We start from the raw sequence: 13,824 nt of genomic DNA, 5'->3' as shown, positions 1-13,824 counted from the left end.
CTGGTCACCACAGGTAGATACCACCCGAGTCTCCCATCAGGAGTGAGCAGTCAAACACAATCATTCTCCACAAAATGCCCGTAGACTATGGGGATTTTGAAATTCAACACGAATAACTGGTGCGTGCAACCCCTGACAGCCAAAGACATAAAGCTGGCAGTTAAGTGACCTGATGTGCAGTCCTGATGAACACTCAGGCCATAGGCATGCTTAAAAAGAAAAGCTGGGGGGCAACTGGGTGGCTCAGTGGTTGAGCATCTGCCTTCGGCTCAGGGTGTGATCCCGGGGTCCTGGGATCGAGTCCGGCATCGGGCTCCCCGCAGGGAGCCCGCATCTCCCTCTGCCTATGTCTGTGCCTCTCTCTGTGTGTCTCTCATGAATGAAAAAATAAACATTTTTATTTTTATTTTTTTTTATTTATTTATGATAGTCACACAGAGAGAGAGAGAGAGAGAGGAAGAAACATAGGCAGAGGGAGAAGCAGGCTCCATGCACTGGGAGCCCAACGTGGGATTCGATCCTGGGTCTCCAGGATCGTGCCCTGGGCCAAAGGCAGGCGCCAAAATGCTGCGCCACCCAGGGATCCCGAATAAATAAACATTTTTAAAAATTAAAAAAGAAGAGCTGGAAAGAGACTCTATTCCTCCGACCTTATCAGAAGCTGGACCACAAAGCTTCATGTTAATAGGATACGGCCAAATTCTCATCTTGGATTCCCCACTCCTGGTGTTCTCCCTTTTTCAAGTTGGGTGTTCCCTCTGGCAGGGAGGCAATGGCCTGACGTGCATGTCTTTCTCCTTCCCAGGGGATCAACTGGTACCACTGGAAAGGCCACGAGTTCTCCATCCCTTTCGTGGAGATGAAGATGCGCCCCTATAACCACCGTCTCCCAGCGGGGCGGAAACGGCGGTCCTTGCAGTTCTGAGCAGCGGTGGCCCTGGGCCGACTGACCCTTTCTGTCATTTGTTTGTATTTTATAATATGAGACAAGGGGTGGGGGGTAAGAGTACTGTGCTTTGCAACATTTGAAGGGCGTTCAAGGAAGCAGGACATAGCTGCTTGCGGTTTCTGCTGTCCCGGGCCTGGGCCTCGGTCTCCACGCTCCCTCCCACCCAGTCATCCCTAACCTTTGCCTCCCTTCCCACTAAGGAGGGAAAGTCGGAAACATTTTAAAGAGACCCATGGAAAGGCAGGTCCCAGAATCAGATTGCTATGGCAACAGGCCTTCTTTTCCTGCCCTCCTAGGAGTTGCCTGGCATTCCAGGTATCCGTGCTCAGGTTACCGCCTTGGATGGTCAGATTCTCACAGCAGCCCCTGGGAGAAGCCTCGGGAAGAGAGCTCTGCCATCCACACCCCTTGAGAGGAAGCAGATGAACCTCACCCCATCCCAACAACCCAAGTCCTTTTCAATGGGCCAAAGATTCTCATTGCCTGACACTCTTACCAGCGAAGTGTCCTATTACCTTTTAAGAGCAGTCGCCTCCTTCCCCATCCCAAGCAATTCTGTGCCTATGTCCATCTTACCCTTAGACCCCCATGGTCCCACAAGCCCAAGGCATTGTCCACACCTGGCCCCAGGCTGCACAGTGGCCGTGTCCCTGAGGGTCCTAAGTCCTTGCTCCCTCTCTTGCATCAAACGGAAGAACTTCCTTTTGTGGGCGAAAGGGTCTCGGAGATGGTGGCAGTTTTCACCCTTTGGGGTCAGACATTGAGGAAAGGACAATAGTAGAAATCAGGGCATCTGCCATTTGAGATTATGGTCCCATGGGAAACAGAGATCTTACTTGGCTCTATTTTTGTGTTTCTAGTCCTATCTGTCATGGATTTTCTTTTCTTTTCTTATTTCTGAATTGCAAACAGAAGGCCTCATTTCTGTCTTCAGCCAGGCTCTCCTTAATGTGGGTGGCTTATTAAGAGTCAGAAGAAGTTATGTGATCAGCCAGCCATTCCTTTGACTGACAATTCCTGGAAAGAGGTGAAATTCATGGGGAGTTGTTTTTGTTTTTTGCTCCTTTTTTGTTTTTTTTTGGTCCTGTGGGAAATAGGAATGACCTCTCTAATGAGTTGGCATCATGAGAAGCCTTTCTCCATCTTCTTTTATTATTCTGCCTCTGAGAGGAAAAATGAAAAGTGCCAGAGGAAATTACATCTGGAAATCCAAAGGTGAACAGGGGACGACTGTGGGCCTACCTCCCATTTTATGAGATGTGCTCTCCTCACTACCATGATTTGATTTTTAAGCCCAAGAGAGCTGGAGGCTCTAGAAACCATGACCCTTTGACTTCTCCAAATCAAATGTCAGGTGCAGCCATCCCTGCAGCGTCTACCGAAATCCATAGCCAGCTCCCCAGTTGCCCTCCCCTTGCCCCTCCTCATGGTCCTGCAGGTCCCACTTTTGTTTTCTGTAACCCCCATGGTTAGCCAAACTAGGGCATCGTGTTCCTTTCCCAACCAGTTTCTGGAAAAGCCTGAGAGCTGGCAGTTTCCTAATGGAAATAGCTGCACTCTAACATGATTCTGATCCCCAAGAAAAGATAGTCCCTTGGGCTGCTGATCACACTTTATGCTTACAAACCCTGGGGCTGGGACATGGAGGCCACATAGACACTTCCTCAGGTTAGCTTGGGCTTCAAAAGAAACCCAAACCCCTTGTCCTACTAGAAGGAGGACAAGGAAGAAAGAGAAACAGTCCTTTCAAGAAATGTGTAAACTGAGAGACTGAGCTAGAGAATGGAACACACCAGTGATTACTAGGAAAGGAAGCAAGGGCTAAGGTATAGGCCCCTCCTCTGCCATGACATTGGCTCTGTTTTCTCACTCTGTGTGGGACTCAGTTCCCCCTCCCCCAGGGGGTTGAATGAAAGTTTAGACTAGAATGGCCACCAACTTCCTTTTCAGTTTTGATGGTCAGTAGTGCAAGTTTCCGACCTGAAAATCTAAGTAGAAATTGGCATTGATGAGAGAGTGCAATTAAGTAATGAAAATTCACCAGAAGCCCTGCTTTTTTAGGGAAAGAGAGACGGAAGGAAGGAGGGAAGGAAGGATGGAAGGAAGGAAGGCAGGTTGAGATCATAAATAAACACACACACACACAGAGGAAAAAAACATTGCAGAAAAGGTAATGTCAAGCAAGAGGCTGAGTTGATTTTGCCCGTAAAAGCAGATTCCGGGGGCCTGGGTGGTGCCAGGACAGCCTACCTCATCAAGGCAACTGACACACAAAAAAAGATTATGAGTCCTTATGTGGTCAATTCAGGTGAAAGCTAGGAAGTATCAGAGGAAACCAAAACCCACCTTCCTTTCATTACAACCATTTTACCCTATGGAACATTTTTATAAATAGTATCAGCAGCATTGCCTGAATTCATTTCAAAAACTTTTAAAGCAAGAAAAAGACTTCAAAGATTAGCTCACCCAACCTCCTATAAAAGGATGTATACATTGCTTTTATTAAATTGAGTGATTTGCTCACGAGTTTTCTCCATCTTCAAGAGGCACTGTGGCCCGTTCTCTCCTCAAGATCCATGATCAACTAAACTCAAAGCTTCTTAATTTTACTCACTGATTCCTGCTTATTTTGTTCCTCCAAATTTATATTCTTCCCAAGGGTGGATCCAGTAAACATACTCACAAAGCACTGACCTACACACACCACTTTCTCTTGCGGGACTGACAGGGCGAGAAGTGGACCCTGCCTAGAGGCAATTTAAGTGTGGGATTAGGATTTAATCCCAATCCTAATCACAGGTGTTTACAAACAAAACCTCCCAAGAACTGCAACAGATCCACTACCTAGATCCAAGATCCAGATAGTTTTTCCTTTTCTCATTTCGCCATTAGATAAAGATAGTTCCCAAGAGAGTAACTCACATTCTCCAGGGTTCTTTCTGGACGGTGGGGGAAGGAGATGGAGATAACAAATCTGTTGGCCTTGTAGACTGGATTTAAACGGAGGAGGGAGACTTGCTAGGTGTGGCCACAAGGTGGCGATCACCACCACCCCCATCTCCCCCCACCCCAAGTCGCAGCTGGTAACTGAAACCTGGTGGGGATTGAGGACTGCAAGCCCCTCAGGGGTTTCCAGGAGAACTCAGACCAAAACAAGCTTCAGGAAAACCAACCAACAGATTTCCACAGGAGGTTGAACTGTAAAAGAACAATAAAAATGGCAGCGAAGAAATGCAGAGCCAGCTTTCATGAATAGTTCAATCCACCCTACCTGTCTCCCCTGGGCTGCTCCAGAAGTGCTAAGACCCCTCCCACCCGGTTCCCTGGAAACCAACCAGCAACCCTCACATGGAAAACTGTTATTTCAAAGACAAACCTGAAGAACCAAGGTTGCCAATGAGCTCAATGCCAAACCAAACAACTCTAATCACATTTATAGTTTTAAAATCCAGTCCCAGAACAGAGCTGTAGATTAAGGAACACTAGGTCATTATGGAATTTTTTCAAAGAGCTCTTTTAAAAGCATCAGTTGAGAAACGATTTATGAGCTCCTCTTTGTCCCTTCCTCTGGAAAGAAAGTGGAACCTGTGAGCAGTAGATGCCCCAAGCTGGGGAGGCTGAAATAGACCAGCCCGTGATCTGGACTTGCAAGTATTCCTGGGGCATGAAAACACTTTTTCTTCCTTTTTCTTTTTTTTTTTCTTTCTTTCTTTCTTTCTTTCTTTTTTTAACTTTATCCTCTACCTAGAATTTCAAGAAAGGAAGAACCACTTTCTTACTCAGGATACGTGCGTGCTTTCGATCACCTGACTCCTACTATTCTATCTCATTCCTACTTCCATTTCTTTCCCTCCAAAGGGCACAGTCCCCTTGTATCTCGCTGTCTATTCCTAAAACTTTGAAAAGGAAAGATTCACACGTCAGTTTAGTTCCAATGATCCCACAGAAGATGGAATAATTCGTTCATTTGCTTCAAACTTGCAAGGCCTTGGGACCTCAGAGGCCTGAGGGGGAGGAGTGATCTGTGTAGTTTGGGAGTCTGCCTCTTATACCAAGCTCCAGATGCCAAGAGCAGACTCAGCCCCACCCAGCCTCCCTGGGTGGCCCGTCTTTCTCTAGATAACGATAACCGAAAGGATCCATGCTCGGGAAAGGTGAGACACCAGGCTGGCTTCTGCGTGAAGCCTGTAGCCTCTCTCTGGCTTTATCTCCAGGCCCTTTGGCCACATTCCTGAACATCGTTGACTAAATGCTCCCCCATACTTTTGTTTCTTCTGTAACCCCACCCCACACAAATGTGACTGAGTTTCCCTCAACTGTACTCCAGCATTTTGGAGCCCCAACAGGCCAAATGAGAATTCACGCACTGAAGGAGACCTCCAAAAGTAAATAGGGGAAAAAGCCCTAGGATATTTGAAGTGGGTGTGTTGTAGATTCAGGTCCAGCTTGAAAGAATGGCTCTGGTTCATCCTAATTGTAGCCACATTAGATTTGCTTATGTCCATTCTGTGCTCTTCAAGCTTTGAGAAATAGGGAAGAAGAAAACATAAAACATAAAATAAAATAGCAAAATAAGAGAAGCTGACAGATGATTGGAGATTGAAAGCAAGCCTTCCACTGATGGCCCACAGCAGAGGTACAGAGAGGCGCTGGTCTAGGGACCTGCATTAGTTCCTTGAGTTCTGGTCTCACTGCCCCCCTGAGCTCCTGTCACTTCACACACCTGACCTGAGGAGAAACTAAGGCACCAGAGGCCTGTCACCGCAGAAAACGAGAAGCAGAAGAGCTTCCTGTGCTTGCTTAACTGGTTGAGCCCGGACCTCACTTTTCCTTCATGGCACTCACAAGCCTGATTTGTCATCTCCAGCATTTCTGATTAATTTTTCAAGGTCACCCCTTGCTGAACCATGACTTCATTGCACCTGCAGCACTTCATTGTCCAAGTGTCCTTGGCAAACCTCACAGTCTTTGGACAGTGTTGCATTTTCTCCAAACCGGAAATCCTCCCTCCTTCCCAAGCTTAACAAGGCAATTGCAGAGTATCCAAATAACACAGCTCTTGTTCCTCAGACGAGCTCTGCGCCCTCTGTTAACTTGACAAAACAGCTCCTCCTTGTCCACTCTGAGCCTGGACTGATGCTGAATTTCCAGTTCAGAAACATTTAATCCCTTTCTGTCTCCCTGAATCGACCCTTCTGGGTACTGACATTGGCTCATTGGCACCATGAGCTTATGGGAGGCAGAGCAAGATCCCAGGAGGCCTGGAATACCTAAGCCACAGAGAGGGTTTGGGCCCAGATGTGTGGCCAGAAGGCAAGTACATGGATGAGAACTATTGTTTTCTTCCCATCACTGGTTTAAAAGCCCCAAGGACACTCTGTGTTGCTCTCTAACATCCTGCCATTGGACGCAAATGTGTTCAAGGCTGCCTCCAAAAGACAAATATTGGGAACATACCTTCAGAGCTGGAGGGGACTGGGGATCATCTAACCTGACCCTCTCATTTCAGACTTCAGAGAAAAGATGCCCAAAAGAGTTAGGCAACTTGCCCAAGTTCACACAGCTAATTAGTAACAGAGCTGAGGTCAGATCTGGCATAGGCCTTTTAATATTTCTCTTCCCAGATGAAACTAAGAGAAATGGTATTTACTGCAGTCCAACTACTTTCCAGATACTGTGCTAGGAACTTCACACGTATTGCTTCATTAAATCCTCACCACAACCCTGATTCAAGTTTAACCATTTTACAGATAAGGAAATGGAGATACAGAAAGGTTTAGTGACATGCCCAAAGTCACACAGGTGCTAAGGAGAACAATAATCGGAATCTCTCTGCCTAATTCTAAATCCCTTGCTTTTGCCTTTTCGGGGGGTTGCTGCCCTTTCTGCTTGTTTAGTCAAGTGGCCACCATCTTGGATTTACTAATGTTTGCACAAAGGGACTTCTGATGCCACTTCCCTCTATCTTTTAAGAAAAGGGAGTTCTTGTGTTGTTTTTTGCCACATACGCCAAGAGACCTTCCACTTCACCATCAAAAGTAAGAAATATCCAGACAGCTCTTTCCTTTTCCTTGTCTTTTTTCCTTTTCTTTCTTTTCTTTCTTTCTTTCTTTCTTTCTTTCTTTCTTTCTTTCTTTCTTTCTTTCTTTCTTTCTTTCTTTCTTTCTTCTTTTGTTTCTAATTGGGAAGGTAAGAAAAAGTTCTACAGCAAATTGGTAGCAGTTAAAAAAGACCAGGACACAAACACTATGTCCCCAACCCTACTCCTTTGGGAATATAGTGGCCTCTTCCTCATCCAACATTAGAAGAGTAGGGAATTCCAGAGTCATTCTTCTCAAACTAGGTAGACAAGGTTGACAAGACTGGAGAGAATAAACATGGCACATGTTCCTGGAGCACCAATTTTATTTCAGAATTTAAGAGGAAAGGAGTTATATTATTCATATTTTGAAACCAATACAGATGGTATCAAACATAGAAATCCTATGAATTTTTAGGCTAAAACCAGCAGGCTACAGACTAATTGGGCTTTTTCCTCCCAGACTTTCATGGATACCGTGAGAGTGTCCCTGTAGGGGTACATCAGTGGGAAAATTGGGGAATGAGGCTAGAGAAAGGCAGGAGACTAATGTTACTTATTCTCCTCTTCTGACCCACTCCCGCCTCCTCAGTGAGGATGTGCGTGTGTTGGAGGTAGGTGGTCTCAGAGGATAGCTAGGCACAATCTCAGCTCTCTTGGCTGCACTGAGGAATTAAGAAGGAAATTTGTACTGGGTAAATGATATTTCTGGCTGTCAGGCCCAAAATCCAGAAATGAATCCCTTCCTCTTAACTGAATGCCACTTATCCATAAAGGAATAGATTTCCCCAAGAAAGAACTCTGCATTTCATGGCCCTCTTCCATGTGGAGGCTGCTGAGGGTGCTGACATGACTCTGTGTTAGATGCCATAAATGCCAAGTTTTCTACAAAACTGTCAGCCAAGTAAGAGCCCCCCTACTGAGCCCCGTTTCCCCACCCCTGCCCTCTAGACTCACACCACAGTCCCACAGACTCAGAGTTCAGAATCCAGATGGGTTACTGTTAACACCAGTCTCCTCCTTCCCATCCTGCACACACACAGGCATCCAGCCATCCTGACCTCGGATGTGCCCCAGGTCCATAGGAACTCCTAGGTACCCTGGGCAAGTCGCTGTCACTTCGAGGAAACTGTTACATTGGGCCCGGGCAGCTGAAACCCACCTCGGTGGTCTCTAGATTGTTGTTCTCAGAACCCATAAACACTGAATCCTCCAGTCCCCCTGAATTTGAGTTTGTCATTTTAACCTTTAACGGCCTTTTCAGGTAAAAAAATATATATATATAAATAACACCGACCAATTTACTGCCTTTGTAGTTACATTGTGCTGGGGAAAAGCATTTACTTAAAAGAAAGACTAGAAGGAAGGCAAAAACAAAAACAAGAAGAAAATGGAGTACACACTCCTGAGACGATGTACACTGTACTAGACTGGAATAAAAGTATCAACAGAGGACAGGAGGGGGGAAGCCAACCTCCTGGCTCCTTTCATGGCACTGTAGCTCAAAGACCGGAATCTCCGCTTGTTAACCATTGTTAACCAGTATTTTTAGTCCTGATTGCTTTTAGCTTCTGTATAGTTCCTTTTTTAAACACATTTTCTATACGTCAATAAAAGATCCAGAAGGAACGGTGTGCATCTTCTGGGTCCTGTGGGGGAACTGGGGAGGTGTGCCTGTCTCATTAGCCAGCTTACCTCCTGATTTGCTCAGGGCTTCCTCCCCTTTGAGTTTACCTGCCACTGATGCTTCTCTGAATCCTCTTGTTCTCAGCCCTGAAGGTCCTGCTACTCCACCTGTGTCCCTTGCCTTCTTGATCCTGTTCTCTAGTTGTAGCCTTGATGCTCCTACCCTTCCTCTCTCTGCCTCTATGTCTTTCTTTCTCCTCTGCCTCCCTCCCACTCTGAATTCTTCACCTCACCCACTGCTTTTACCATCAGAAGAGGTCCCTGATGGGTGGTAGCCTCTGCTGGCTGCCCTAGAACCACCCAGACTGCTCTGCTCCATGGTGGGGAGCCTTCCATCAGCCACAGAGAGTGAGTCACTGTCCAGTTCCCTCAACCCTGGAGTGCCCAGTGGTGGCTGGATCTCCAAGGCTCTAGTGCCATCTATGGGCACTGGTAGAGAATATTTAATTGTCCTGACTGGCCCAGCCTGTCCACCCTCTGCTCAGTTTCCAGCTCCTGAGACCACCTGCCTCTCAGGTTTGGTGACCTGGGAAAATATTCTTCCTTTCCCTCCCTTGAAAATGAGCATCTTGTAAGATCATCTCTCACCTCCAACCTATACAGGCAAGAGTCAGGCAGGTAACAGCCAGTAGAGCAGGGGTGTGAAGGAAACTGTCACCCAGCACAGCATCACAAGCACATGAGGCAGGAGTGTAGAGGTGACAGTAACAGAGCAGAGTTGGGGCCCTGAACCCAGACAAGCCCTTCCCCTCTCCCCCCTACTCCCCCCCTGCTCAGGGCGGGGATGGGGAGCATCCAGGAGACTATCTGCGGGTGGTCCACCTGGCTATGTCTTAAGAGGATAGGAATTACCCAAGGGGGAAGAATGTGCAAGCATGAGTGAGACAGCATCTCCCATAGGAGCAGGGCCAGGTGTGGTAGAGTGTTGCAAAGTGCTCGGCTCCCTGGCACCCAGGGAAGGAGTCTGATGACAGAGGTCACCACAGGCCAGGGATAGATGGAGCCTTATGAAATTCCAAGGCCAAGAGGGAGCAGTGTTTCTCCATGTCCCCATGTCAAAAGAGGGATAGAAAGAATACTTTTAAAGGAGACATAGAAGGTTCTTTAAAAATTTGGAGATAAAATTGCTTTTATTTATTTATTTATTATTTATTCATGAGAGACAGAGGGAGAGAGAGAGAGGCAGAGACACAGGCAGAGGGAGAAGCAGGATCCTTGCAGGGAGCCCAATGCGGGACTCGATCCCGGGTCTCCAGGATCAAGCCGTGGGCCCAAGGCAGGCACCAAACCGCTGAGCCACCCAGTGATCCCTAAAATTGTTTTTAAGTTTCACTCCTCCTAGTGTTTTATAGGCACCAGCAGGCCTCTTCCCAAACCGAGGCCATGTGAGAAACAGGGATGGAAATCCCAGCTTCCAGCCATGTGAGTGTCTCCCACAAAAGTACCTGCCCTGCACCCACCCTGGGGCTCATTACCTCTTCCTCCTAATTTCCAAAAGAAACATTTCTGGAATAGCAGCAAGAGAAGACCTTTTAAAAACAGTTGCAGTTCCTAGTCTTATTTCAAGTAAGCCATCCCGGAAACCCCTACCTCAGGACGGTGTTACCTGAGGAGTGATCTCAGTTAATATGCAGAGGAAGCCCATCGCCTGAATCTCATCCTGCATGCTATCTGGGAAACGGAAACTAAACGTATACAGTGGAACTTAAAGGAATTTTCAGTAATTAGTATTTATTCCTGAGGTGGCTGAATGCTAACATTATGTCTTAACTTAAATGAGTATGATTCACCCATTGCTTAAGACCTCTGGGTGCATTTACAACGATCTGAACACAGATTTAATTATTGCTGTGTTGTGGGAACTACGAACTGCCACAGGGAAAATTAAAAGTGGATTATTAAGCAAGAGGAATGTTAGCAGCATTAGTAATCAGTGCAATTACCAAGAACCCAACCTAAACATAGTAGCGTTTCTCTCCCGTGATGACCCCAGTGGCCCTGGGGACATGTGCCTCAGCCACCACCTTCTTGCCAGTTTGCAGAAAGACATCACTAAGGACTAAGGGCTCCTGGGACCTGTATCTCTCCCCTCATGTGATGTGCACGTGCACAATACACTCCACTGCTCAGGCTTTCAAAGAATCATAAAAAGAGGAGCATGTATTAGACTCATAAATCCACACATAACAACGTGTCCCTTGTTCCTCTTCCCTCACGACCTGAGTTCCATGAACATCTACTATGATCCAGAGGCAATGCTGGCTCTGGATGGACAGGGATGAAGGTTTGGTCCCTCTTTGAAGAGATAGAGTCTCTCTTTGCCTCGTTGTTTCTACCCACTTGCACCAAACTCCCTACTCCTCAGCCCAGAGACTCCACACATCTATGGATAAAACCCTTCACTTCAAAGGTTTTAAAATAGATTATCATATATTTACGTGTTTGTGAGCAACTGGGAAGACATGTACAGGAAAAGAATTCAGTTAATTAGGATGAGGGTTGTCACTTCAATATTGACGATATATATACTTTTTAAAACTCAGACACATTTCAAACACTTCAAATACTAAGAGAAGTGGCAATGAAGGGGCTCATTGAATCCAAAAAACGAACAGAACCTTCTCAAAGGACTGATTACTATTGAATCTTCCTTGGTTGGGGGAGCAGAGGGGTGGGAGGCAATTCCACAAGGTTCTGGCCCTTTTAGATGTTGATGCCTTTTAATGCCTTAAATGAGACTTGCTCTGATCAGAGATTGCAGCTAAACACTCGTTCATAGCTTGTGTGAAAGCTTTGGGTCTACTCTTCATGACAAACAATAAGCCCTTCTGAGGTTTCTGGGAAATGAGTATAAATTCCATGAAATGCAGTAACAATTATTAAAATTCAATACGCTAGCTGTACAGGAAATTTAAAGATCCAAGAAAAACAGTGAGAATGATGAAGAAACGTATAAATTACTTCTGGGTGCAGGCGGTACCCACCATAATTTGTGGCCCACACTCACTTTTTATGACTTTTTTTCCATAAATAAAACCCACAGAGTAATAACCAAAACTCATATTTACAACCAAAGCTACACAGAAACAATGATAACCTGGGTTGCTATCAAAGACAACTCAGCTGACTTACTGATACCAGAGAGAGGAACCATGAAGAAGTCACGGTGGAACCACCTGTCCTCATCTTCTACCCTTCCCCAATGCCATCTTGTGCACATTTAAAGACCTTGAGAGGTATTCATGTAAATGCAATCTTCAACATTTTCTCTTTTAAAGAAAAGACCTGAATTTTAACTCAATTTGAAATGTCCATGCTTGATACAAGGTAGGGATTTAATACAGTAGTGCTCTTGGCATTTTGGTCAGAGAATCCTTTGTTAAGGAAAACTGTCCTGTTCATTTGCAGAATTCTTAGCAGCACCCTTGCCTCCTCCCCATCAAATTCCAGGAGAACCACCACCGTCCTACAAGTTGCAACAACCAAAAGTATCTTCAGACACTGCCAAATGTAATTTTGCCCTGAGGGCGGGGGGAGCAAAATCTCCCTCAGTTGAGAAGCACTGTTCAAAAAAAAAAAAAAAAAAAAGAGAGAGAGAGAAGCACTGTTCATAGGGAGATTTATCACAAAAAGATGACTTCAATCCAGACATCACTGAAGCAACATTTTAAGAAGCCACTTCATTCCAATCCAAAACACAAAAGAGCTCCCCAAATGGAACACTGCTATAGCTTTTTTATTGAATTTCTTTTTATATAGCTTCTAAATGTTTGAAAAGCATATATCTCTGTTTTATTTTAGTTATTTCACTGGAATCTCTCTGGGTGTTTTGGTGGTATGAGATTAGATTCCAAGGTAGAGAGTAGAATTTCTAAGATGGTGCTTACAGAAAATGAGTTTGGCTCTGGTTTAATTTGTCATGGCTGTCCAGGGGGCAATTAAGTTTCAAATCAAGGGTCACTTGTAAACTAGACCTTTTGGCTCTGTTGCTTCACCTGATGGACAGTAATAAACGGTATTGATTGTTTAAGATCTCCAAATACCTCACAATCTCATATGTCCTAAGATTTCTCAAAAAAAAAAGAAAGAAAGAAAGAAGAAAGAAAGAAAGAAATAAAGAAGAAAGAAAGAAAGAAAGAAAGAAAGAAAGAAAGAAAGAAAGAAAGAAAGGGCAGATAAGGGGAGGGAGATGGAGCATGTTAGACAGGAGGAAGGGAAGACCTTGTCCCAAACTTCAGCCTTGGTTCAGGATTCTGATCATCTGAACAGGGAAATCCAGTATCACTGTCCAGGCCCCCAGGAGAACGTGGGTATCAAAGTTACGTCCCTAAGAGAATGTTCCATGGTGTTAGGAAAAGCAAAGGGTTAACTTGACACCAGCCCTCCACTCCCCCCACTTCCACCACCAAAAGAAAGCTTTGGAACAAAGAGAAACTGAGCAAAAGAAGAAAAGAGATAGCTGTCCATAAAAGAAACCTACTGCATGCTCAGCATGGGATGGAGAAGGACATCTGCCATTGAACACTTTTGCCCAGCTCACCCTCCCAAAGAAGTGCTTCCAGGATCCAGAAAGGGGGATGCAAGGAGAGATGCCATTTTTACTTCTAGCATTTCAAAGAAATCACAAAGTCAATTTTTCTTTCCTATTTTCCAGCCACGCCTGTGGGGCCACTTGGCCTAGTTTTATGCTCAGAAAATGCAGTCACCCTAGTAGGTTTCTGCAATGTTCTGTTAGCTGTGAAGGTCGTCAGAGATCAGGAGATGGTCAACACGCAGATGTGGCTGGCCATGGGTGCCCTCACGTTTGCTTCTCCTGATCAGATGGGACATCTCTCCTTCACATCTGAGAGTCTGATGAGGTCCTTTCTTGGACGCATGTGTGTAGCCACAGAACTCAGAACAAGGGGAGAAAATTGAGGGCTCACATTTTGGTGCCAGAGGAGATGTCCTGCTCTGGTTCATGATCTTTTTCTTCCAGATCAAGAGCCACTGAAGCAGATCAAAAAGTGCCTCTCCAACTAGGGTCCAGCTGCACCCCATTATCAGATTTCCAGAATCACTTATTTTTCTTCTAAGACCAGACCACTTTGAGAAGTCAAGACCTTCGGTT

General features: G+C 45.5%; 1 protein-coding gene across 3 annotated transcripts in view; it reads left to right on the top strand.

Annotated features, from left to right (window-relative positions):
- TNR (tenascin R) overlaps positions 1–8,657 on the top strand; it is a 409,187-nt gene extending 400,530 nt beyond the window's left edge. For all 3 annotated transcript variants that reach the window (XM_072733086.1, XM_072733087.1, XM_072733088.1), the window contains one exon: positions 806–8,657. In XM_072733086.1, the coding sequence (XP_072589187.1) occupies positions 806–925 (120 nt within the window). In that variant the 3' untranslated portion in view covers positions 926–8,657. The remainder of the gene's footprint in view (positions 1–805) is intronic.
- Positions 8,658–13,824: the final 5,167 nt, after the last annotated feature.

Source organism: Vulpes vulpes, chromosome 13 (assembly GCF_048418805.1).
Source record: "Vulpes vulpes isolate BD-2025 chromosome 13, VulVul3, whole genome shotgun sequence".
Classification (NCBI taxonomy): domain Eukaryota; kingdom Metazoa; phylum Chordata; class Mammalia; order Carnivora; family Canidae; genus Vulpes; species Vulpes vulpes.
Note: the sequence above shows the minus strand (reverse complement) of the source record. Positions and strands in the feature narration are given on the sequence as shown.